Genomic DNA, 26,226 nt, shown 5'->3' with positions numbered 1-26,226 from the left:
ATATTTGTCTTTTTGTGATTGGTTTATTTCACTTAGCATAATGTCTTCAATAGACCAGTCATTCTTAGCTCTTCAAGAGATAACAAGACTCTGGAGAATGTGTTGAAAGCTAAGGATCGTCTAAACAGAAAAATTGACATTTAAAGGCGTGTTGAAATTTTTGCATACAATTTAAAAGACATCATGATTTCTTGAGATGGACCTGTGAGCCCCATGTTAAGAGCCCTTAATCTAGAACAAAAGGTACACAGAAAGTAGAGATTAAAGTAGAACCATGAGCCCAAGCAGGCCAATGGCTGGGATTGAACACCACACAAATGTTAGAGGTCAGTCTCTTTATGGGTATGGAAAGCAAATGTAGACACATGTGCCAGAGACAGATGACCCTGAAATTGATGCCACACCTGCCTCTAAGATGCTTCCTGCCAGGGCAGAGCAAACCTAGTATCTAGTAATAAAAACAGGCAGGCCATGCTAGAGAAGCGAGTTAGCATGAGTAATGAAGTTAGATGGGGGAGGGTAGGGGAACAAGTCAAGTGGTCCAGTTTGGGGCAGAACCTGGGGCTAGACTGTAATACTTGTCCCTTCTGTGACTATGAGTGCTTCATTTAGTCTCTACTCCAAAGTGCTAGAAATATGTTTTTGATTGGATCTTTGGAAAATGACTTGATAAACCCCCTTTCTTCCTTTACAGACAAATGTGGCTTTGGGTTACTTTTCTGGATTTGTTTCCCTGGAAACGTGATAAAGATGGGAGTGTCAGTTGTATTACTAGGCAACAGTTCTTATGAAAAAAAAAAAGTGACCCCTGAAATTAATTGTATCTGGATTAGAAGAAATTAATGAACTATGCCTATTCTGTACTTCTCTAATCTGAATAAAGGCTCTATGTATGTAGAATATGTAACAAAAGTATTTTTATAGAATTTATCTATCTGTCCATCATACCATCTGTTACTTGTTTGAGTTGCACTGTCTTCCACTAGAGGGTGGGGATTCTCATCTGTTTCCATCACTTCTTGGAACATAGTTGTTATTTAGCCAATAGTTTTTGAATGAATGCAGGCATGCATGATATGCAGCCAAAAGTCAAGGAAGAGGTGGAATGAAAATAAAATGGCTATTGATTTTGCCAATTAGGAGGTTACTGGTGATTTTAATGAGCATAGTTTTAGAAGCCATGTGAAAGTAAACAACTCCCTGGGAGATGTTCTAAAGTTGGAGGACAGGGAGGAGGGTGGGCAATTGATACCACAGAAACAAAATTTTGAGAGAGGATAGATGCTGCACTGAAACCAGCTCAGTTAAATTGAACAGGAATGCATGTATTGCATTCTGTGTAGGTTAAAAGTTGCACAAAATTTGGCTGGCAAGAATGGGTATTGTCTTTATAGGTTGATATATCTGTCTCCCCAACTATGTCCTGAGGCCCTGGAAGGCAGGGATGGTGTACATGTCATCTTTTCATTTTTAGGCCTGCTAGATATATTACTGCTAGAGTGCCTAGAATATTGTATATTCTCAGTAAAAGAACTTCAGTATTTGGAATATTCTAGTGAGATGTCCAGCACGCACAGAAGCCTGGAGGTGGGAAAACATGAAGTGTGTTCAGAGACCTGAAAGTAGTTCAATGGGTTTTTCCATGTGGGCAGGCCGGAGACTTGCCTCTAGTATTTTAGAAGCTTTCTCCCCTAAGCTGAAAGATCACCTTTGTGATCATTAGATGCTTTTGTTTGAGGTTTATGATCTATAAACTCAGAGATTCCTATAGTACAGGAAAATGGGGGTAATTTTAGGAAGAGTAAAGATGAAGATATGATTCAGGGGTTTAGAAAGAAATGATTCCAGGTTTTGGAAGAAATGAATAACATCGTTTGAGGGGCATATAATGGACTATTTGTGGGACTCACAGAAAATAGAACATATTTTAAGCTTTCGGGAGAAATTCCCTCCTACAGTTATAAAGTGATCCAACATTTTTGAAAGAAGAGTCAGATGCTTAACCAACTGAGCCACCCAGGTGCCCCACTGGGGAAAATTTTCAAGAGTCCATGGCATGCAGGGCTATGGGGGTAGGCAGTAGCACAGACCAGGAGTTCCTGCTGACAAGCTATGTATCCCACTGAAGGCTCGATATTTTGCTATATCTGCCTACACAAATTTTCTCTTTGTTGATTTTTTTTTAAAGATTTTATTTACTTATTTGAGAGGAATCACAGAGGGAAAGGGAGAAGCAGGCTCCCTGCTGAGCAGGGGGCCTGACGTGGGACTCGATCCCAGGACCCTGAGATCATGACCTGAGCCGAAGGCAGATGCTTAACTGACTGAGCCACCCAGGCATCCCTGTTTGTTAATGTTTTTAAAAATAATTTTTATTTCTTTAAAAAGCCCATGTCACACCTTAGCAAAAGCAAGAGAATTTCTAGGTGCTTAACTCATTAAGCCCTTTGCCAGTAGAATGAGCTCTAGGAGTAATATCAGAAAGTCTTTTGAAATGTAACAATTTAAGGAAATATTTATTGTAAAAATTAAGACATGCTCATTATAAAAAAATCAAACTGTACAAAAAGTTTAAAGACCCAATCATATGTTCCACAAGAAACTCACTTTAGATTTAAGGAACTCACATAGGCCAAAGGGAAGTGATGGAAAAGATATTCCATGCAAGCGCCAACCAAAAGAAAACAAGGGTGGTCATATTTATATCAGACAAAATATACTTTAAGTCATAAATTGTCACAAGAGGCCAAGAAGGACATTATATAATGATAAAGAGTTAATTTACCAGGAAGATACATTAATCAAAAGTATATATGTACCCCAAATCAGAGCCCCTGAATCTTTGAAGCAAACATTGACAGGACTGATGGAGGAAGAGATGGCAATGCCAGAATAGTAGGAGACTTCAGTGCCTCACTGTCAGTAGTGGATAGAACAATCACAGAATCGAACCACACTGTAGACCATATAGATCTAACAGACAAATATAGAACATTCCACCCAAGAGCAGCAGAATATATACTCTTCTCAAGTGCACATGGAATATTCTCTAAGACAGAGCACATCTTAGGTCATAAAACAAGTCTCAACAATTTAAGACGACAAATTATACCAGGTATCTTTTCTTTTTCTTTTTTTTTTTAAGATTTTATTTATTTATTTGACAGAGACACACCAAGAGAGGGAACACAAGCAGAGGGAGTGGGAGAGGGAGAAGCAGGCCTCCCACTGAGCAGAGAGCCCGATGCGGGCCTCAATCCCAGGACCCTGGGATCATGACCCGAGCTGAAGGCAGACACTTAACAACTGAGCCACCCAGGCACCCCATTAGGTATCTTTTCTAACCACAGTAGAATGAAACTAGAAATCAATAGCAGAAGGAGACTGGAAAATCCACAGGTATGTGGAAATGAAAGAACACACTTTGGAACAACCAAAATAAAAGACTGGCAAGGTGAATTCAACAGTCCATTAAAAGGATAATATACCATGACTAAGTGGGATTTATCCCTGGGATGCAATGATGGCTCCACATACAAAATCAATTAGTGTGATACACCATATTAACAGGAAGGATGAAAACCACACATCTCAATAGATGCAGAAAAAGCATTTGAAAAAATTGAACACTCATTTATGATAATAAGTTTCAACAAAGTAGAAATAGAAAGAAATTGCATCAACACAATAAAAGCCATATATAAAAACCACACAGCTACCATCGTACTCAGTGGTGAGAACTGTAAGCTTTTCCTCTGAGATCAAGACCCAGGCAGGGATGCCCACTCTCACCACTTTTATGCAGCGTAGTACTGGAAGAACTCACCAGAGCAATTAGGCACGGAGAAATAAAAGGGATCCACATCAGAAAGAAAGAAAGGTAAAATTGTCTCTGTTTACAGATGACAAGACTTGTACGTAACGAAAACCCTGAAGTCTACACACACAGCAAAAGAAACCTACCTGTTAGGCTCATAAATACAGAGAACAAACTTGGTGGTTGCCTTCACAAAATGGGTGAAGGAGAGTGGGAGATAGAGGCCTCTAGTTATGGCACAGCATAGGGAATATAGTCAATGGTATTGTGATAGTGTTGTATGGTGATGGATGGGAGCTACACTTGCGGTGGGCCTAACGTAATGTACAGATGCACTGAATCACTGTTGTACACCTGCAACTGATGTAAAATTGTGTCAACTATACTTCAATTAAAAAAAAAGAAGAAAGTTGTTAGAACTAATAAATGAATTTAGTAAAGTTGCAGGGTACAAAATCAGCATCCAAAAATCAGTTGCATTTCTATACATTAACAATGAACTATCTGAAAAGGAAACTAGGAGAACAATCTCATTTACAATAACCTCAAAAGGAATAAAATACTTACTAATAACCTTAACTAAGGAGGAGAAAGACTTGTACACTGAAAACTACAAAACAGCGATGAAAGAAATTAAAGACAAATGCAAAGACACCCCATGTGTTCAGTGAATAGAATGGTGGCCGAGGAGAGGAGGAATGGGGAGTTGCTAATTAATAGGTGTAAAGTTTCAGTTATTCAAGATGATTCAGTTCTAGAGATCTGCTGTACAACATTGTCCTTATAGTTAACAATACTGAATTGTACATTTAAAAATTTGTTAAGAAGGTAGATCTCCTGTTAAAAGCTCTTACACAACAATGTCAACAAAATTAAAAGTACACCCTAAAAAGTCCTCCTCTCCCTCCAGGCCCACAGTCAGTTCACTAGAGGAAAATGCTCTGAGTGGTTTTAATTGATAGGAGGGAACATTTCTGGGCATTAGCTATGCATACTGGAGCTATCCAGTCTCTGGATCTATCCAGTTTCTCAGTCAACAAAGATCCACCCAGCGTCTCTTACGTTCGAGGCTGCGCTCTAGGAATTTGAGAGAGAGCGGTTTTCTGCCACTTACACGTCTGTCACGCTCCCCCACGTGCCAAGTGCCTTGCCGGTGCAGCAGATTCAGCCGAGAACAAGGCAGCGGTGGTCCCTGCCATTGTGGAGCTGGCATTCTAGAAGGCAAGCAGACAGAAGACCGGAAACACAAACAAAAGCAAATTAGACTGTGGCAACCGCAGGGAAGAAAGCAGCAGGGTCCCGTGAAAGGGAATAAGACAGCGTCCTAGTCCAGGGGCATGATTAGAGAACCTCTCTGAGTCAACGTGAAGGGAATTGCACCAGCAGGGAGAGCAGGTGTGCTCCCCTGGGGAAGCAAACCTTGGCAGTGACCGAAGGCCTGCGGGGGGGGGGGGGGGGGTGGCGTGTGCACGTGGCGGGGGTAGGAGATGGGATTAGCAAGGTGGGAAGGGTTGGAGCATGCCTGGCTTTGAGAGACCTGGTAGAGTTTGGACTTACGCTGCTACGTATAATTAGGAGTCATTGAAGCTTTTAAGTAGAGGAGTAACCTGATCCACGTTGTTTCTAAGTGGCCATTGGAGTGGGTAGGTTAGTGGAGGAGGGGCACAAAAGTTCAACTGAAGGGTGAGAAAAATGAGTGGAAAGTGAAGACATGGAACTCAGTATTGTCGAAAACGCTTCCAAGCCCCTATCCTGTGAATTTTAATTGACTATTTTCCTTTTTACTCATTTGTACCCTTTTCCATAGTACTCATGTATGGTCATAATAATGATTTTTAAAAACATTTCAGTTGTTCTTAGTTCATGATGGACTTCAATAAATATTTGTTAAATAACGATTGACTAATATTTAAAGAAAGCAGTGCATGGACATTCTAGAAATAAGCCAAAAAAGCAGAACTAAAAAGGAAAACGCCTTATAATTGCCATTCAGAGATAACTCTTAATATCTCTGCATAGAAGTTCCCAGTTTTTATTTATAAAAGCTCACATATAATACACAGTTTTTTAAAGATGGGATTTTTTAAACCTTTCTTTTTTCTCCCCCCTCACTTTTTTTCCTCCCTGACTCTTCCATTAAAATTATAGAGACAGTTAGTTACCAGGTGGCTCAGAAATGCATGTCAGCAGTAAAGCAACAGCAACAAAGTGACACCTCTTCCAGGAAAGAAACAACTTTTGGGTCTGGAATATTACTTGGTTCATTAATTCACTCAACAGAGCCTTCCAAGGCACCTTCACCAGGGGTTCAGCCTTCTGGAGAGTGAGTCAGTGTCCCTCTGTGTTGGACACAGTGCAAAACTGCATTTTCTCTTGCAGGCATTTTCGGCTTATTACTATGTGATGGAATTTTTAAACTTTACCTCAGAGGAAACCCCCTCGCAGGAAAAGATGACAGAGACTATGGAAAAGTTCTGCTCTCAGCCTTGGGAGGAGGTAAGTGATGAGAAAGAGCAGCTATGCCCTTGACGGCACAGAGGATGGGAGTCTGCTCGTCAAGTCCTGCGACCCGGACAGAGATCCAGCAAACAGGGTAGAGGAGCCCAGAGGGTGCACTCAGTCCGGAGTGAGCCCATGGGCCTTTCTTGATAAGTGGGCATACTCCGGCTGAAGCCAACACGGTCTTACTTTTCTCACCTGACACCGAGCCTGGCAGCCCGTGGCACTCGTGGGAGGTTAGCAGTTTGACTCTGTCTCAACCATTCCTTCTTCAATTCTGTCGTTAGGCCTGTTTTCTTCACGGACACAAGATGTGGCTTCAGAGATCACTTATGTTCCAGGTCAGAAGAAGGGCAGAGCCAGATACATCTGTTCCATTTAACAAGAAAGCAGAAGCTACCCCAGAAGCTCCATAGCAGTCTTTCTCTTACGTCTCATTAGCTGGGACTGGCTGGGAAAGCAGGATTTTAGGACTGGTTAGAGCCTCAGATCCAGCCTGAGCTACTCTCTGGAGCTGGGTACATTGTCGCACATTCCTCTCCCCAAGTCCCAAATCAGAGTTTTATTAGCAAGGAAGACTGGCAGTTCAGAGTCCGCTCTAAACACCATTGTGGTAAGACCCTTTCTCCCCGCCTAGGTCCCAAGTACCTCCTACTTGTTCATAAATTTGAAGCACAACTGTTTCTTGTCTGAGGCACTGAGTCATTCAAGATCGAGTACTACCTGATGGAAGTTTCCAGGGAGGAGAGAGGTATGGGGTCTACCCTAATCAAAATAGATCAGCTAGGGTGCCTCCCAACGGCAGCTGTTTTAAGTTGACAGCGTTGTCCACATGAGTGGTATTTTCATTCTGAGGAGGTGTAATTAACTAGAAATGGATGCAGTCTCCTTGGCGCTGACAGAGGAAGGAAGGTTGTGCAAGAGCCAGAAGCGTGGACTTCTCCCTCCGTATTTTGTCTGAGTTAAAATGGGAAGGAAGAAGATTCAGGACTTTCCAAAAGAGCCCCTCGAAATGCCATAGCACTTGACAGTTTGCAAAACACTCGAGGGAGGCTTTTTGCAGCTGGTAGTGATCTATGGACGAAGGTGAGCATCTTGGAGTCGAGGCAACTTGAAACAACCTCAGTGTATGCCTGTGAAGGAGGTAGATTTAAGCTGCTTTTTGGAAAAAATTATTTCTTTCTTTTTTTTTTAAGTAAGTTTCACGCCCAGTGTGGAGCCCAATGCAGGGCCCAAACCCATGACCCTTAGATTAAGGCCTGAGCTGAAATCAAGAGTCGGACACTTCACTCACTGAGCCACCCAGGTGCCCCTGGAAAAAAATTACTTCTTGTTCAGAGTGAAAGCTCTATCACATTTTGTTTTCTTACCCTTGTCTGTTTTTTTGTTTTGTTTTAATTTCATCAGGTTACCCTAGGTTGGCAGTGCCTATATGCAGACCTGTACGGGTCCTGGAAGTAGACTCATTAGGGCCTGCACCTGGGAGAAATTCTGAAATCTTTGGCAGGGGATGGGGGGAGTTGCAGGGTGAGACCTAGACCCTCACCCAGAGCCTTGATGTTGAGGTGGGTGTTATGACCCAGGGTTCATTTTCCCCAGCTTCATTGTCTATCCAGGTGGAATGCATAGGTTTCAAGTATGCTCTTACAGGGCAACTCTTTTCCTGCTACGCCTGTGTGACTGGAGTTTGGGAGTGTCCTGTCTAGACACCTTTGGCCAAGAGAGAACTGACAATTTTTAGGCACATATTATGTGCTGAAAAGTGAGCTAGAAGCTTTGTACATATTATATCGTGCTGCCTGCCCCTGCTTTGGCGGGAGAAATAAAATGCAAACTACACCTACTGATGTCCTCCAAATCCTTGTGGGGGCCCCCAGTCCTTGGATCCCTGAGGAGGAGAGGTTAAGAAAGTGAGTGAAAGGGACATTTCATGCTTGTCTTCTAATAGGTTAATTAGAGGGTTGGTAACCCTCTAATTTTGACAACCAGAATAATCACTTTTCCACTCAGAAAATATGTTCACTCAAGATCTCTGGTCAGCCTACAATGCTGTAAGATTCTGTGTATACTACTAACTAGGGTTTCTCTGTGTATTCTGGGTCCTGACATTCAACCTCATGGACTTTTACCCTTTCTAGGGAAATGCATCCCGTTCTTGAAGACTTGCCATGCCCCTTCATATGGGGGAGTGGTAAGGGGCAATGGGCAAGGAGGAGAGAAGCCGGTACTGTCCCACTGCCCTAGGAATAGAAGGGAGAGAGGAGAGAGACGCAGAGAGAGGAGTATGAGAGAGAAAGGCAAACCATCCCCCCATATGGAGAGAACATAGTGTTGAGTCCACAAAGCATTAAGATGATCAGATCTGGACTGATGAACCAGGTAGATGCCTTTGGCTTCCATATTTTTTGGCTATTATCATAATTAATCCTCAGCAGATTAGACTGCTTGGCAATGTACACCTTTCCAGGAAGAGGAGGGGGTAGGACTTTGTAGAATTCAGGAAAATTAGACCAAAACGGCATTCCCCCAAGGGATAGGCCAGCTTTTAAGGACCTGTGGGTTGCAGCAGTTTCAAGTCTGGCCCGAGTGGATTCTTGGACTTTCATAGTGGTTTTTTGTTTGATGGGCCTGCTGAGACTACATCAAATAGGAGAAGTCTTTCCATGAAGGAAAAAAAGAGCGCAGTTACTGTAAGAAGGGGGTAGGATCTGGATAAGCACTGATGTTACACCGAGGTCTTGGGAAAATGTCCCATGCAGAGGAGTTGATCAAAGAGTAGTTCCTAGGACTGTGAGAAAAAGACAAGTTCCAGGTTGGGTCATTCAGAGAATTCCATCAGAGCAGGCCAAGGCAGGCTAGGTATGGACTTAGCCTTCCAGAGATTGGGGGCTGGCAGAAACCAAGTGGGAAACCGACCCCAGCCGGCAGGGCATTTAGAGATGGGGTGTTTCTTGGGAAGGGAGAGAAATCTGGGCAAAAGTGGGGTGGTGGTGTGGGTGGGCAGGTAGCCAGGAGGTCCTACATATAGGACATCTGGCCTGATTCTTAGTCCTTGATACATGCTTAACAAATGTTAGTTCTCTCTCTGCCCAGGGTGCCCAGGAGGGAATGCCTGTTTCAAGGGCTGAGGAATAGGGCAGCAGACAGCTCTGGGCTGAGCTAGAGATGTTCTGGCCTGTTGTTCTCTTACTGAGGGTCAGAGAGGAGCAGAACAAGCTGTGGGCATCTGGGCATATATTTAAGCAGGAGGAGCGGTAAGGGTCAACAGGCAGCTTTCGTTTGGGAGTAGGATGAGCAAACACACGAAGGACTCAAGAAGACCCCTTTGCATGACTCATAAGCAAAAAAAGAGGTCAGGTAAGGGCTGAGGGCAGAAGGTGAGATGTTGGCACTGTTAGCAGTCCTGAGCAAAGTGCGTCCTAAACTGTGTTGTAGAGTTTCTCAAACATTACTGGGCATGTAATCACCTGGGGATCGCATTAAACAGCACATTCTGCATTGGTAGTTCTGGAGCGAGGACTAACAAGCTCCTGGGAGACCCCGACGCTGCTAGCCCAGGTGCTAACCTGAGTGCAAGGCTTTTTTTTTTTTTTAAGATTTTATTTATTTGAGACAGAAAGAGCATGAGTGGGGGTAGGGGCAGAGGGAGAGGGAGAAGCAGACTCCCCGCTGAGCAGGGAGCCCCATGTGGGGCTCCATCCCAGGACCCTGGGATCATGACGTGAGCCCAAGGCAGACACTTAACGACTGAGCCACCCAGGCGTCCCAGGAGTGGCAAGGCTTTTTATGACACTCTTTCCTTAACATGCGTCAGATGCACTAGTTCCTTCAGAGGCTCTGAACTCAGACTCTGGTCAAGAACACAGAAAAGTCAGGGGCACCTGGGTGTCTCAGTTGTTAAGCGTCTGCCTTCAGCTCAGGTCCTGGGATCGAGCCCCACGTCGGGCTCCCTGCTCAGCGGGGAGCCTGCTTCTCCCTCTCCCTCTGCCTGCCGCTCTGCCTACTTGTGCGCACGCTCTGTCTCTCTGACAAATAAATAAAATCTTAAAAAGAGAACATAGAAAAGTCTATTAAACAGACTGATGGATTTCTTTCATGCAAGATTTTTCAGTTTTTAAAATGCTAACGTGATTGTGAAACGGAAGTTTCAGAAGGGGTGAAGCGGTATCCTGCAAGTCCGTGTTTTGGAAACTACTAGGTCACGGAAACCACTGTTTTCCTGGATCACTTAAGATCCCACAGAACCCAGTGGAGGAAAAGTTTCCTTAACAGACCCTAAACTATAGCCCTGTCGCCACTGAAGGAGTGTAGCCCCACTGCCAGGGCTCTCTGGAGAAGCCCACGCTCGCGCCTGGGTGAGCTGGGCCTTCCCTTGTCTTGATCAGCTCTAATGGCGAAGAGGGCCGTGAGGAGGTGCCCGTTTACACGAGTGAGATTTCCTTCCCTTCCCTTCCAGCTGAAGACCTCTTTTGGTGACGTGAAGGAGAAGTACCTGAGTGAATACTGCTTTTCTGGAGCCTACATCCTAACTCTCCTTCTGAGTGGCTATCATTTCACAGCTGATTCCTGGAAGAATATTCATTTCATGGGCAAGGTAATTTGGGTACTTGTCGGGTTGTGGGGAGATGGGGTGACGGAGGCAGCTTTGGGCTTGAAAGAGGTAGGAGTCAGCCTGATGTCCTGTTCTACCATTTCACCTCTAACCCCAAGCAGATATTTTGTGTCAAGCCTTCCTATGTTGAGGATATCCTGTCGAAGGAGAGCTACCTGCCTTCTCAGCCTCGCCTTTCTGCTCATGTAACAGTGACTAGTTCCTTATGAAACAGTGAAATATTTAACGTAACCGTATTTCAGTAGCCTCAATGATTCTGTTTGCTGACTTCAACATCCATCCCAAAGGCCCCTTCCATGATCTTGGAACTGATTATTATGGCTTCTCATAAGGGCTGACGGCCTTGTTGGTTGTAGCTTCAAGGTTCACTAATCTGCAAGCTTAGCATAAAGGAGATGACTGACTGTGAGTGGGGGTCTTTGCTTAGAAGTCAGGTTTAGCGGGAGCCTTACACAAGCAACCTCACCGCGGTGCTTTGCCATAGCGCCACCTGCAGGCACCCAGGCGTAGAGAAACATTTACATTGACTGATGATCAACTACTGCTTGAAAAGTATCCAGAGCAGTGCTTCTCTGCCTTTTAAACCCATACCCACTAATGGCAAAAACAATTAACTCCCTTTATTAAATATGGTGACTTCAAGCAAAGCAAAATATTGAGGCAGAGGGCTGTAGCAGCCTAAAGGATACTATTTTCATTACACTCTTGTTGATATTGACTGCTAATCCAAATACTAATCTTTTCCTTGATTTAATCCTTAGTCTTCCTCTCATCACAATTTTTTTTTCTCTGAAGGATATGTCTATGTCAAATTTGCGAGTGATTTACATTCTTTGGACTTCAGTGAATGATCTAGTATTTCTAAACCATAGGTGGTAACTCCTCTAACTCTGGAGCTTTCCTTGATACAGGCCGTCAGATAAGGTTCCTGCCCCCTCTAAAGGGAAGCGGACCTTTCACAAATTATTAATTCCCGGTCCTGGTAAGGGTTAAAGGGAGAGGGGCATTTCCACACAGAAACTGGTTGGAATGTCAATTGGCACAATCTTTGGAGACTGTTTTGGCAATATATGCTAAAAGCCTTAGAATATGAATGTCATTTTATCCAGTTACTTCATTCCTAGGATTTATAAATAATTGGATAAAGTGAGTAAAAGTAAACATAGAAGGCAGTTCATGCAGTGATGATCTTTTGAGACAGGGGTTGATGTTTAGAGAGGTATTGTTAAGTGAATAATCCTACATATAACGTGCACAGAGAAGACTGGAAGGATGTGTCGCAAGAAGATAATAGCAGTGACTTCTGTCCGAGTGGCGAAATGTAGCTGGTTTTTATTTTCTTTTTGAGGATTATCTGTATGTCCTGATTTTTCTACCATGACCATGCACAACTCATGTAATAAAAACATTTTCAAAATTATTTATTATTCACAGACTATCTACATTCTAATATGTTTGGAGGTGACTGGAAAATACTCCTAGGAAGATGGCAGGGCCAGAGCATGTCTTATCATTTAGGAAGAATCCTTTCTCAAACATGTGTACAGTCTTCCAACTTCCATAACATAACACTGACTTGCTGGGATTATTTCCCAGTCTTCCCTCATTGAATCATAAAGACATCCTGGTTACATAAGGATGAGATTCCTGGGCCTGACGTAGACGTAAGAGACCAGGGACAATCATTATTCTCTTATCCTTTGCCTGCTTTCTGTCACCACCCTGCCTTCTACGCTTTTCCCTCCACATTTACTCTAACAACCAAAGAGGAATGCAAATCTCCAAAGGCTGTTCGAAGTAAGTTCTACTAGGCAGAGGCAGGAGACTTGGGCAGTTATTTACCAAATTCCTCTGAATTTCAGGAATAGAGCAGTGAGACTCCAAACTCTCCCTCATCACTCGCTTGGGCTCCATTTTCCCCACAACCATATTCCCAGCTTAGAATGTAGAAGTAATGCAGTTAGAGAACTGAACGTGGTGCTCTCCACCTCCTGTTGCTCAGTGTTATGGATGCGATTGCATGAAAGCTCATTTCATCTTCAAACCAGAAACAACAGCCTCTCCCCACTGTTTGCAGATCCAGAGCAGCAATGTCGGGTGGACTCTGGGCTACATGCTGAACCTGACCAACATGATCCCAGCTGAGCAGCCGTTGTCCACACCTCTCTCCCACTCCACCTATGTCTTCCTCATGGTCCTCTTCTCCCTGATCCTGGTTGCAGTGGCCATTGTTGGTTTGTTTATCTTTCACAAGCCTTCATATTTCTGGAAAGACATGGTATAGCAGGAGCAGCTGAAATCTGCTGGCTAGAGTGAGAAAAAAACTTGCCCATGGAGCACTTTCCTCCACAGTGGTGTACAAGATCATCCTTCCTTGCTCACCAAGGCCAGTCTTGACCAGCATGAAGCTTCCATGGCTTTTGCTGAAGCCTTTCCATGGAAGGTATTCACCACCTTCTGCCTCAAGGACTACCCAGAAGACATCGTCTCTTTTGTGAGTCCTCAACTCCCCGTTTCTCTTTTGTACTCTGTGCTTGTGTAGGTCTTAAAGACCTGTTACTTTTCATGATCTCTGCTTTATAAAAAAACAACCATGACTTTGTCCCGAAGAACTCAGAGTCCTGAGTCCTGCACTGGCAAGTTGTGCTGGCTAAAAGATCTCAGGAACTGGTTCAGTTGTACTTAGACCCTTTCTTTCTCCTATTGCCCATTTATTAAGAATGCCATACAATGCCATTGGAGAAGGCAGACACACATCTCATTCCCATCCTGCTGTTTGCACAGGAGTATTTTCTAGACTAGACAAATATGTGCTAGGGCCAAAGAGTCTTGCAAGGGAACTTACGTGCTTGTATCGTTTATACGATACTCAATCCAATCCAAAACAGGGATGTGGATTAGTTATATATTCCTCAGTGGTGCCAAAATGCTATGGAGTGGGACACCCCCCCCCTCAGACCAGAGATTTTTTTTTAAAGCTAATGTAACATATAGGCATTCAGCTATCAGGGCATACTACATGGTAGGTATACATGTCAGGAAGAAAAATACAATTACAATGAAGAGTTTGGAAAATGCATCCTTCAGTGCATCTATTGGGGTTTTATTTTTATTGTAGTCATACATATATAACATAAAGTCCACCATTTTAATGTGTACAATTCAGCCACCTTTCGCATCTTCGCAGTGTTATGCAACCATCACGACCGTCTAATTCTGGAATATTTTCCCCACCAAGAAATTAGCTGGAGGCAAGACCATCCCTGGGTAGTTTCAAACCACCGAACTTCCAGTTAACAGCCAAATATGCTCATCAGTTGTACCACAAAGATGCCCCTTGAGTTTTAAAGCCATGCCATATCTTTTTGTCCCAGGGTTTAATGTAGTGGGAGAGCTACAACACGCCTTTCCACTGTCATGGTATTTGCTCATCAAAGTGTGCCAGGAACCAGATCTGAAAGTGTGCTTGCCACCCCTGTCGCACAAGTATGGGCTCTATTTACTTATTCCATGGACTATTTGGTGGGAGAAGCAGCAGCTATGGACCTTGTCACAGAAACATGAAGAGACCCTATACTGTCTTCCTTTAATGATTGCTGTGAGCAGGTGGAGTGGTGATGTGTCACTCCAAAGTTGTCCCAAGCTCCCCATCTCTGGATCTGGGGACAGACTGCTGAGCTGATTGATGTAGGGTGGGACTGGGGTGAGGAAAGAAAAGCTTTCCCACGAACTGGAAGCCAAATGTCCTAACACTCTTGAATAACCAAGTCATTTTTTACAATATCAAGGTGAATACAAGCTTATAAAGCTGTGGGCAGGAAGTTTTTCTTTTCTGCTACTCACAGTTGAACTTGTTGTACTTGGATTAGGAACCCAAAGCCAAGTTTGAACATGTTTAAACTCTTTCTGCTAGTGCTAGTGGTTATATTGTTACACTTAGTATTTATTGAGCATTTGTTGTGTCCCATGCTCTGTGCTCAAGTGCATTACATTCATTTTCTCATTTAATCCTCACAACAGTCTGAAGGGAGCTACTACCCTTCCCACTTCATAGAACCAGAAACTGAGGCTCAGAGAGGTTAATTCACTTGCCCAAGTCGCTGACCTGAAAGCCTGCAATGCACTTAACCATTATTTTCTTTCCCAAATATACTAGACTGTCTCCTTGTAACTTCTAAGCACACACTTAACTCTGTATGAATACAGGCCATGAGAGAGAGGGAAGTAGACAGATGACCTGTTCCCTGATGGACTTAGTGATTTAATATTGCTTTAAGTCCACAAAGGCTGTCATGGCAACACTGATATTCTGTTCACATACTATGGTAACGTACATGGAGTATGATGCTAATCAAGGATTTCCCCATATTCCTGGCTTCTTAATTATAATGCTTGCTCCCTGCACAGCAATTCTGCATCAAATAAAAATGAAAATAAAAGGTCATAAAATAGAGCCAACGGCAGCTTCCTTCTTCCTTATGCCTACGTATACAAAGCACTGTCATGCACATTCTCTATTCTAATAAAACCCCATGAGGGTGTAAGTACTATTTCCATTTTATGAATGAGGGTCACACAAACTAATAGATGATAGAGTAGATATGCAAATTCATGTCTTTTGCCCCAAGTTTATTGTTTTGTCTTTTCTAAACACTGCCCCTCAGGAAGTTAGAATTAGAATTCACCAGTTTCCTTCAATAAACTGAAACCTTTTCTTATTCCATTTTTGTCTTGCAGCCTGGGTCCAAAAAAAAAAATCCATTAAGGTATTTGGGAGTCAAATTCCACTTGTTTTAAGTCTCAACTCATGGAGATGATCAGCTGGCACAACCTAATCTCATTTCCTTTGGAGGGAAATATGGTTTTGTGTCAGATTCAGGAATCTGCTTTCAGCCATTCTAGATGAGAAGGGCCAAATAAAATGGGTCACTGTCAACTGATTTTAATATTGAATTGGCCACTGGTTATAAATGATTACCATTCCTTCCCAGCCATTCACCTAAACTTGGTTCTACCATTCCCTTAGAAGGTGGGTAACTTTTTTCTATGAACCCATAAGGGGAAAACATCAGAAATGGTTACTTCTGTAGACAAAAGAATGAAGTTACTTGAGTAGGCTGTGTGTGTGTGTGTGTGTGTGTGTGAGAGAGAGAGAGAGAGAGAGAGAGAGAGAATTTTCACTTTACCCAATTCTTAATAAGAAATATAAAATGTAATATAAATAAAAGTTTTTAAAAGTACTTCATTCTGGGGCGTCTGGGTGGCTCAGTCGGTTAAGCGTCTGCCTTTGGCTCAGGTCATGATCTCAGGGTCCTGGGATCAGCAGGGAGTCTGCTTCTCCCTCTCCCTGTGCCCCACCCCACCCCACTCGTGCTCACGCTCTCTCTCACTCACTCTTTAAATAAAATCTTAAAAAAAAGTATACTTCATTCTAATGTTGTATCAGTCAACAAGTAAAAGAAGGTGCAATCAAACCAGAGAACTAAGAAGAGTTTAAGAAAGTGACTATATCTGGGGCACCCGGGTAGCTCAGTCGGTTAAGCGGCTGCCTTCAGCTCAGGTCATGATCCCAGGGTCCTGGGATCAAGCCCTGCATCAGGCTCCCTGCTCAGCTGGGGGCCTGCTTCTCCCTTTCCCTCTGCCTGCCATTCTGCCTACTTGTGCTATCTCTCTGTCAAATAAATAAAAAATATCTTTAAAAAAAAGTGAGTATATCCAAGGTATTATCATTTCAACATGTAGTTTACATAAAAACTATTAATATTTGCTTTTCATATTAAGTTTTGAAAGCTGTTGCATATATTGCAGTTACAGCACATCTTAATCAGGACTAGCTACACTGTAAGTGATGGAGAGCCATGTATGACTAGTCACTACTACATTGGACAGCATATGTCTAAAAATACATTCAAAGCTAAAAAGACAGGCAATATTTTGTCTTTCTATTGAGGGGAAATTAAAAAAAAACAGCTATAGATACTGTAACATCTTGCTATTATTTATTATATATGAAGTTAAAATATTCTTAGACATTATTCTTCTTTAAGATCTCAGCTCTGAATTTCACTTTACTCCTCAGATTTTGTTGCCTTTTTTGTGAAGGCAGAGATGCCTGTTATTCAGGCCAAGACGCCTGCTGAAAGACCTTTGGAAAATGCAATCTGGATTCAAAGATGATACAAGATAATTTTGATGATTATATTCTATAGTCAAATTGTAAATTTGAATATTAAAATAAATGTTTCTTAATAGCTCACAAAGATTACCATATTGTTATATTAAAATTACTATTAAAATATATTCTCATTGTCAGTTTGAAAGATGAGCTGAATTTCACCCAGACTGGTCTGGTCCCTCTCTGATTCAGATTCTAATAGTTGCTATCTTGTTAGAATAGGACAGTTGCTTATGGTTAGTTGTGCTCACTAACCATATTTCTTTTCAGTTTGTGTGAGTTTTATCTTTTAAACTTATTATAATAACCTTAGAGTTTCAGTGGCTTACCACAATCAACTTTTTCGTGTTCATGGATCTGCATCAGCTGGGTAGTGCTCCTTCAGGCAGTAGGTGTGGTTCAGGCCTGCTCCTGTATCTTGTATCTCTTACAAAAAACGAATGGCAAGGACACCAGAGAGGAAGATGGAACAGGATGCCTCTTACAGCCTTGGCCAGGACAGGCCCCTGTCACTCTCATCTACATTCTACTGACCAAAATAAGTCATATGAACAAGCCCAACAATTAGCAAGTTGGAGAAATACTGGAAGGAGTGGCTAGGTCATATGGCAAAGGACATGGATGACTCATTCTAATACAGAAGAGGAGTGAAACAATGGGCACAGCGATTGAACCTACCACAGTGTCTCATTAACTAAAACATAAAGGGTGTTTTCTATCAATTACAGTCCACTTATCTTGCCAAGGAATATTCTTTTTTAAAAATGTCATTACTTCCAAGATGTCATCAGTCTTCAACTTCTTTCCACAGCCTTCATCAGGATGCTGTAGCAGCTCGCAAATTAGCCTCATATTCTAAAAAAGCCTCTCTATTCTGGATTTCCTAAGAGAACATAGATCTGTTTAAATTATTTTATGTGTTTAGGACAATGTGTAGTTAACTACCCAAGTTTTTATGTGTACATGAATCTAATACAACTGAGTACATTTGGTTTTATCACAGGGAGAATGGATTTTTTAATGGGGGAAGGAGTATCTCCATGAACCTTCTCTAGGAAAGTGGTATTTAAGACTGTACATGTGATAGAAGCATTGCTATGCCTTTTGCGTTTATCTATTTTAAATAAATGTCTAAATTTAAATTGATACAGTGATGGCATCACCCTCATCAACACCTGAGTTGACTTTTTGTTTTTATATCCCTGTTGAATGTATAGTGAATAGCAAAGCTCACCAGAGAACACGGATCAATGACAAATGAGATACGGTCACCTAAGAAACAGCCTCACTCCTTATAATGAAGTTCTAAGAAGAAAGGCGAGGCAACCCTGGGAGCTAGATGGGGAACACTGTGTATTTAGAATGACCAAAACCAAACTCTATTTTTCCTCTTAAACCTGCCCCGCCTTAACGACACCACTGTGTCAAGTAACCAGGACTTCATCAACTTCATCAATAGCACCTGTGTATTTTGCCTTTGCAACAGTTTTCATTTTGATTCCCCTTTCCAGTCTTATCATTATCACCCCAATAAGACCTGCCACCAGGAATGGTGGTTTTGTCTCCAATCTATTAATGCCAGAATAAGCTTTATAAAAAACGGGCTTTAGGGCACCTGGGTGGCTCCCAGTCCATTAAACATCCAATTCTTAATTTCGGCTCAGGTCATGATCCCAGGGTTGTGAGATGGAGCCCCTGCATCAGGCTCCATGCTCAGTGCAGAGTCTGCTTGTCCCTCTCCCTCTGCTCTCTCTCAAATAAATAAATAAAATCTTAAAAAAAAATTGCAGGCTTTATCACATTGCCCCCTAACTAAAATTACCAGTGGCTTTCCATTGCCTACAAAATAAGGTCAAACTTTCCAAGAGACATTTAAGTTTGTTTGTTTTTTTTTAAGATTTTATTTATCCATTCATGAGAGACAGAGGGAGAGAGAGAGAGAGAAGCAGAGGGAGAAGCAGGCTCCCCGCTGAGCAGAGAGCCCGATGCGGGACTCGATCCCAGGACCCTGGGATCATGACCTGAGCCGAAGGCAGACGCTTAACCATCTGAGCCACCCAGGTGCCCAACATTTAAGCATTTTGAGCCATGCCTGTAAAGCTCTCTCCAGGCTTCATCCCACTCCACCCCTCTGATGTTACCTACACTCCAGACAGGGTAGACTGCTTCTTCACCCAACACTGTTCAGGTTATTTGCTCAACTTAGAACACCTTTGCCCTACTCTACCTCAGCTCAAATGCCTGTAGTGAAGCCTTGTTCACACCTCCAAGTCAGAATAAACTGCTGCTTCCCTGTGCTATTGCAGCCCTTGGCCTAGGCCTGCATTAGACCTCAGACCCTTCTCTTCCATGTCTGGCTTAAGATCCTCAGAGAAAGGTAAGTGACTTATTTCTTTCTGAAAAGTTGGCCTCATGGGGTATTTTAGCAGGAACTAAGGTAATAGTCCTAGTTAATCTCCCTCTCCACTGCAGGAAGGCTGGTCCATACCACTATTTCTACTTTGGTGTACTTATTTCATTATCTCTTGACATGACCTATATCTTCCTCCAGCTCTTCAGGACCAGCTCAAATCCTGGGTCCTCAATGATACCTCCTTGCATTACCTACATTGAATGTTTCCTTCTTGGACCATGCATTAATTTCTGTATAGTTCACCACACAGCACTTGATCACACATATTATTTAATTAGAATTTTAAGGATAAGAATCTACCTTAAAAGGTCATGCTTATCAGAGCACCCGGGTGGCTCAGTGGGTTAAGTATATGCCTTCGGCGCAGATCATGATCTCAGGGTCCTGGGATTGAGCCCTGCATCGGGCTCCCTGCTCAGCGGAAAGCCTGCTTCTCCCTCTCCCACCCCCCCTGCTTGTGTTCCTGCTCTCGCTCTCTCTCTCAAATAAGTAAAATCTTTTAAAAAATGGTCATGCTTATCAAAATTTAATGTGTGTGTAACTCACCTAGGAATCTTGTTGAAACAGAAATTAATTTTAATTAATAAAAAATGATTCAGTAGGTCTGGGGTGAGGCTGAGGATCCCCATTCCCAACAGGCGGCCTGGTAATGCCAGTGCTGCTGTCCAGGCACACTTTGAGTATCAAAGGCCTAGATTACTTAAGCATCCCATGGAGTTCCTTCCACTGGCTCTCAGGTAAGTGGTCATCTTCCGCCTGACTGCCATATGTCATTTGGCAGCCTGTTCCAGTGGCCAGCTCAGGGGCAATTTACAAAGCTTCCTCTTTCCTCTTTCTCTTACACATCATTCCTCAAGGGTTTCTTTTTTTGTCAGTTTTCTGTGCCTCAGGAGATTTCTGTCTACCTTTAGGGAGCCACTGCCTAGCACTCAGTGACGATCTGGTGGGCCTTGCAGGGATTTCTCCCAGCTCTTCTGCCAGGGTATTACCCCTGTGCTTTTGGTAGAAATCCATGGGAAAGAGCTGGTAGGTGATCCATAATGCAAGCCTACGTGGAAACTTTAAAAATTCTATAAAGCTCAGGTGGTTTCTTATTCTATCTATGATGGATTTTTCCTTCTCCTGTCACTACCAGGGATAAAAGAGTTATTGACTTAAAAATTTAGTTCTGATGGGTTTTTGAACTCTATGATTTTGTAGCTTAACCAACTAGGTGGAAGCTCTAATCTCTTGCTATACGCATACAAAAAGTACTTATAAAAGGAATAAAAAAAATCATAAGGAAATTATTTTTTATAGTTTGCAACCAGAAATGCAATTCATTAGCATATATAACTAAAAATAGAGCTTCAATAAATCTGAAAAAGCAATAATTATATATATTCCACATTATAGTTTCCTTATATTTATACTCTTACAAAAAATTGAAAGATGTAGATGGCTAATTTTGTAATAACATAGGTTGCCTTTTGACATGCAACTTATTATGAAATTATTTTTGGCCCAGTAATAATGCAAAGGGGGCAAATATAGATAAGTGGTGGGCAGTTTTTAAAGTGAACTACTCAGCACCATTTGCAGTTTTTTCTAAAGCTAAGTCATAATGCTCTACAGCTCTGCAATTGACAGGCATACTATAATTATAAGCAGTAGCTTAAAAATATGACCTCTTGTGCTGTTCCGTATCTCTTGGATATCTGCCTCTACAATAGTCAATTGAATCATGTTCTTGGAATACACATGAAGATGGAAGTTCCTGTGAAGAATGTGCTCTGTCTCCTGCAGTTAAATCCATGTGAAGAATGTGTTCTTCGATCATCTTCTGGATATACCAGTCTAATAATATAACAAAGTTATTTTTAATTTTTTATTATTAGTTTTCAAACATAAACAACAGTAGGATAATACACATCCATGTGCCCATTACAGAACTTCATTCAACTCTTGTCATCACTTTGCCAGTGTTGAGAAACAAGTGTTAATTATAATCACAGAACAGGATTCAAACTTTATGGGGGACACTGTGCTAAAAGAAGTGAGTGTACCCTTTTACCAATAGTCAAATGGTGAAGGGGGGCAGAATCCCTGCATGATGCAACACGGTAAAAGTAAACAGAGGGCTCCGGTCCTTAAATGCATGAAAGAATGCACCTCACATGAAAGGAGGTAGGCCCCTCTTCACCCTGCAGAGAGAATTAGGACCACAGCAGCTATATTTGCCTGTTCCTTTTTATATTATGAAGTTAGAGAGATTAGCAGAATCATTTGGGTGTAGCAGCAAATCAGTGGGTTATGTAACTTATAGTCTCTTTTAGAATATTTCTCAGACACTGAGAACCTGAAAGCTAATGACTCACCTGTTTTAAATTGTTGTTTTGCTTTTCATATGTTTAAACCTAAAATCTTTCAATTAACCTCTACTAAAATATACATTTGTGGGATAATTCTAGCATTTTTAATGTAAATATTTGATAGTGTTTGTAAAGAACTCTTATTTTTTTCCTACTACAGTCCCTTCTTCTCCAAGTTGCTAATATACTATGTTATACTTGGGCCTGTCAGTAGTGGGTAAGTGGAAAGAAGAGGGCAGGTGGAATCTTGTCTTGGCTGTCATCTGCCCCTTTTTCCCCTCAAATCAAGGTCTCTTTTGGTCTATCTCAATTTTCCCTTTAGGTCTCTCCATTTGATCAGAATACCTTCGAGCCATTTTAATCCTGTTAACAGCTGAAGAAGTTAGGAAACTAAGAAAAACTATGTAATTTAAAACAAAAACTCCAATTGGATTTCTGTTGAGTAGTTTAACATAAATCAGTATGGAATATCCTTTTATACTGAAACTTATATTCTTTCACAGAGGATGCTTATAATCCTGACCCCAACTTTGGTACTAAGTGACAAGATGGGAAAAAAAAGTAAGCCTAACAAAGGCCTTTTCTTTTACATGCCCTCTTTTGAATACTATAATCCTCCTAACCCATCATCAGTATTAGAGAAGCTATCCTAAGGGGAGTGAGAGATTTCTATCGACCAATCTTGTCTTTTATCTTGTCCAGTGGAAGACAGTGGGCTGGGGTTAGGTATAGACTGATAATCATGGAATAGAGCAAAGTTATTATAAAGGAAATGAAACAAATTTTTAGCTTAGCTGGTAGTCACTGGTAACCGTGCAGATGAACTGATTAACTGGTTTTGCAACCCCCAAACCACAAGGGAGACAGTGACAGTCATTTCCAGAGGCAGTGGCCAGGATGTGCAGAGGTGGTATATAAACCCTGCATATATGTGGCTTCATGAAATGCGTGTTTTCTAACGTGTTTACATATCACTGGTAGCAATCAGGGATAGGACTGAAAAGGATGGTTTCGCGGCTAAATCAGCATTTCCTCAGGCTCTGTGACGTGAGGAAAGTGAGGAAGGCAGGAGAGAAAAAAAGAAAAATTTCTAAAGAAAACCAGGATAGCCCATAGCCCACAGGTGGAAATTCACATCTCTCCAGGTACATGTAGAATAATGTTGTACAATTGGAGGAAACATTCTGAATGAAAGGGCAGGCACATAATTTTCTAGTCTTCATCTCCTTTCTCAAACCTTTCCCCTTTTCTACGGCCTTATTCTCCATCCCAGCACACTGCTCTCTTTTCCTGGCTTGGCTTTTTATTTCTATCCCTTTTTCTCGCTTTCTTATCTTGTTCTTTCCCTTTCGGATGTCAGGCTCCCCGTCTCTCCTTCCTGCCTTGTGCTTCAGGGTCACTGTGCTCCCTGCTCTCCCGACGACGCTCCCATCTAACGGCACCAAGAGACGATTACTGCGTGGCAGAGAGAGGACTACTGGTGCATGTATATGAAAAAATACTTTGTAGCAAACAAAGACAAACCAAAAAACAGAACAAACTGATGGTTACCAGAGGGGAGGTGGGTAGGGTACGGGTGAAATCGGTGATGGGGATTAAAAGTACTAAACTTAAACCTGATGAGCAGGTTAAGAGTAATATACAGGAATACAGAGAATTATATATTCCTGTATATTGTATATTCCTGTATATTACTCAGTATATTACAAGAGGAAACAGATTTCAATAACAAGATACATGGAACAAGACCGAGACCATTTCATGATCACCAGCCTCACAGTGGTGAGGGTAATATACTGAGTAATATAGAGAATTGCTGAATCACTTTATTGTACACCTGAAACTAATTTAACACTGTATGTTAACCATACTAGAATTAAAATTAAAGAAAAAATAATTTGTAGCACATCTAAAAGGAATACAGTTGACCCTTGAACAATCTGGAGGTTAGGGGCGCTGATCCCTGTGTAGTCGAAAATGCACGTGTAACTTCTGACTTCCCCAAAACTTAACTACTAACAGCCTACTGTTTACCAGAAGCCTTACTGGTAACATAAACAGTTGATTAACATGTGGTCTTATGCTATATGTGTTATATACTGTGTTCTTACGATAAGCTAGAGAAAAGAAAATGTTATTCAAAATCGTAAGAGAAAATACATTTACAGTATTATACTATAAAACATCCACATATAAGTGAACCCACACAGTTTAAACCCATGTTTAAAAATCCTTATCTAAAAGTCATGGTATTTCTGTGAAAAATCTGTTTTTTTACTACCAGCTTACAGTGAAGGGTTAAACCATTTAAATCTAATTTGTATATTTACTGCAATCTTGGGAAATAAAGGTAAATTTATAATTCACAGCATCAGAAATAAACCTTGATTATAAACTGAATCTATAAAAGAATAAATCTGAATTTTAGCTTTGGGTGACAATTTATACCACTTTTATACAAATACCTAATTTGAAAGAAGTCTGAGTGTTTTGTTGGAGTAAAAAGTACTGTTCCTTACTGTGCAAAATAAAATGACTCACTTATCTAAATGCCAATCAGGATTTATATTATTAGGAAGTGGGGAGTCCTGAAAAGATTGTGGCCTTTGCAAGGATGTTTCCTGTTCAAAATCCAAGTCTTCCAATAGAATCTGTTCTTGTGGATCATGAGGTGGGTGATTACAGGAAGATATTTGCCATGGTCCTGTTCCACTGTTGAAATCAAAATTACTTAATTGCCTTTGTTTCTGAAACTTTGGAAAAGGTGGTAGTCTTTGTCCATGACCTCTATTAACATATTTTTTCAATGACATTTTCTCTGAGAAATCATTGTTGGAATGATCACGTAGAGATCCTCGTGTGTGCGCTGATACTTCATCAGTATATTCTAAATCTTCCAAATTCATTTCATCATGAAAATAGTCCTGGTGGGAAGGTTTTTGCCTTTGAAAACCACCACTTCTGTTGAGAAAATGAGAACTTTGTACAAGTAACTGGTCCTGAAAATCACCATGAAGTGGGTACTCACAGTGGTTATAGAAAGGTCGTCGTTTTTGTCCCCAGCTTCTGTTAATAAAACCAAAATCTTTTGATGGAAATGGTTCGCGACAGTTACTATAGGCCTGATATCTCTGAATGGAATGTCTCCTTTGTCCACCAACTTTGCTAACAAAATCAAAATCATCTCCAGCATCTGGTTCATGGCAGTCACTGTGAGGCTGGTGATCATGAAATGGTCTTGGTCTTGTTCCATGTATCTTGTTACTGAAATCAGTTTCCTCTTGGAAGACATCATAACACTGGTGATTAGCAAAGAATGAACATCTTGGTCCTGGTCCTTTGTTACCCAAATCCCAATTTCTCAGGTGTCTCTTTTCTGGCATGCTGTCACTACACTGGTGTTTATAAAAATCCCCATGCTTCTGGGCAGGTCCATTGTTGACATAATCATAATCCTTTATCTGTACATCATTTCGAGGGTGCTGGTCATTAAGAAGCCTTGACCTTTTCCCAGTCCTGCTGGGGGGAAAATATGCTATAAATCCTAAGTATTTGAACAATAAAGGATAAAATGCTATGCCATTAGCAAAATCTCCCTTTGTTCAGTTCAACAGGACATAAATTGTTGTGATGTCCCCTGAACTGAATTGTGCCACATTTTCATTTTTCTCCTTTGTTTGTGCTTATGAGCCCCAAACTCTCTCCTGCAACTATTAACTTGTAAATTTCCAAACAAAAGTGTGTTGGTACTAAAGAGTAATTTTTTCCCCTAAAAACTACAGCACAACTCATTTCACAGCACCTTTTCATTTAGAGGAATGTTATAACCAGATCACTTTTATCATAATCTGTCTGAAGGGTTAAACAAGTAATCTTACAAATATGGCTGATGACATGCTGGATTATTGTACTGACTTCATGTCAGAAGAAGTAAAAAACATATATTGATTTTTATGTAATTACTCCTAAAAACTATTAATGGAGTTTATAATATAAAATAATGTGGTATAAATAATACATTTTGGCTACTTCCAGCTTTTTACTTTTATAAATAAAGCTGCTATGAGCATTCATGTTACTTCTGTGTGAACAAGTTTTCAGTTCTCTGGGATAAATGCTCGAGTGCAAATGCTGGGTTGTATGCTAAATCCATTTTTAGTTTCATAAGGAACTGCCAAACTTCTATAACATAAAAAACACACCAATTTGAAAGAGTTGAAAAGAGGAACAGACAGCATGTAGAATAGAAATAACTATTTAAAAACCAAGATGAGATACTATAATTGACTACAAAGCTAGAACTTTGTTTCCTAGCAACAAGGAAAGTTTCATAAAAACAAAACATAACCTAAACAAAAA

General features: G+C 41.3%; 2 protein-coding genes across 7 annotated transcripts in view; one reads left to right on the top strand and one right to left on the bottom strand.

Annotated features, from left to right (window-relative positions):
* Positions 1-18,229, top strand: part of ENTPD1 (ectonucleoside triphosphate diphosphohydrolase 1) — a 133,459-nt gene extending 115,230 nt beyond the window's left edge. For 5 of the 6 annotated variants that reach the window (XM_088020075.1, XM_028098661.2, XM_088020076.1 and 2 more), the window contains 3 exons: positions 6,197-6,313; positions 10,773-10,910; positions 13,006-15,651. In XM_088020075.1, coding sequence (XP_087876201.1) covers positions 6,197-6,313; positions 10,773-10,910; positions 13,006-13,212 — 462 coding nt within the window. In that variant the 3' untranslated portion in view covers positions 13,213-15,651. The other variant, XR_003608366.2, reaches the window with a different exon arrangement.
* Positions 18,230-21,421: 3,192 nt separating this feature from the next.
* The window catches only part of LOC114205492 (RNA/RNP complex-1-interacting phosphatase-like), a 51,684-nt gene continuing 46,879 nt past the window's right edge, over positions 21,422-26,226 (bottom strand). Inside the window, exon 9 of the mRNA XM_028099005.2 lies at positions 21,422-25,383. Within this exon, the coding sequence (XP_027954806.1) occupies positions 24,405-25,383 (979 nt within the window). The 3' untranslated portion in view covers positions 21,422-24,404. The remainder of the gene's footprint in view (positions 25,384-26,226) is intronic.

The sequence above is a fragment of the Eumetopias jubatus genome, unplaced genomic scaffold (genome assembly GCF_037043125.1).
Source record: "Eumetopias jubatus isolate StellerSeaLion01/CBP00866 unplaced genomic scaffold, mEumJub1_p1.0 scaffold_17, whole genome shotgun sequence".
Lineage (NCBI taxonomy): Eukaryota > Metazoa > Chordata > Mammalia > Carnivora > Otariidae > Eumetopias > Eumetopias jubatus.
This window is presented reverse-complemented; position numbering and strand designations above follow the sequence as displayed.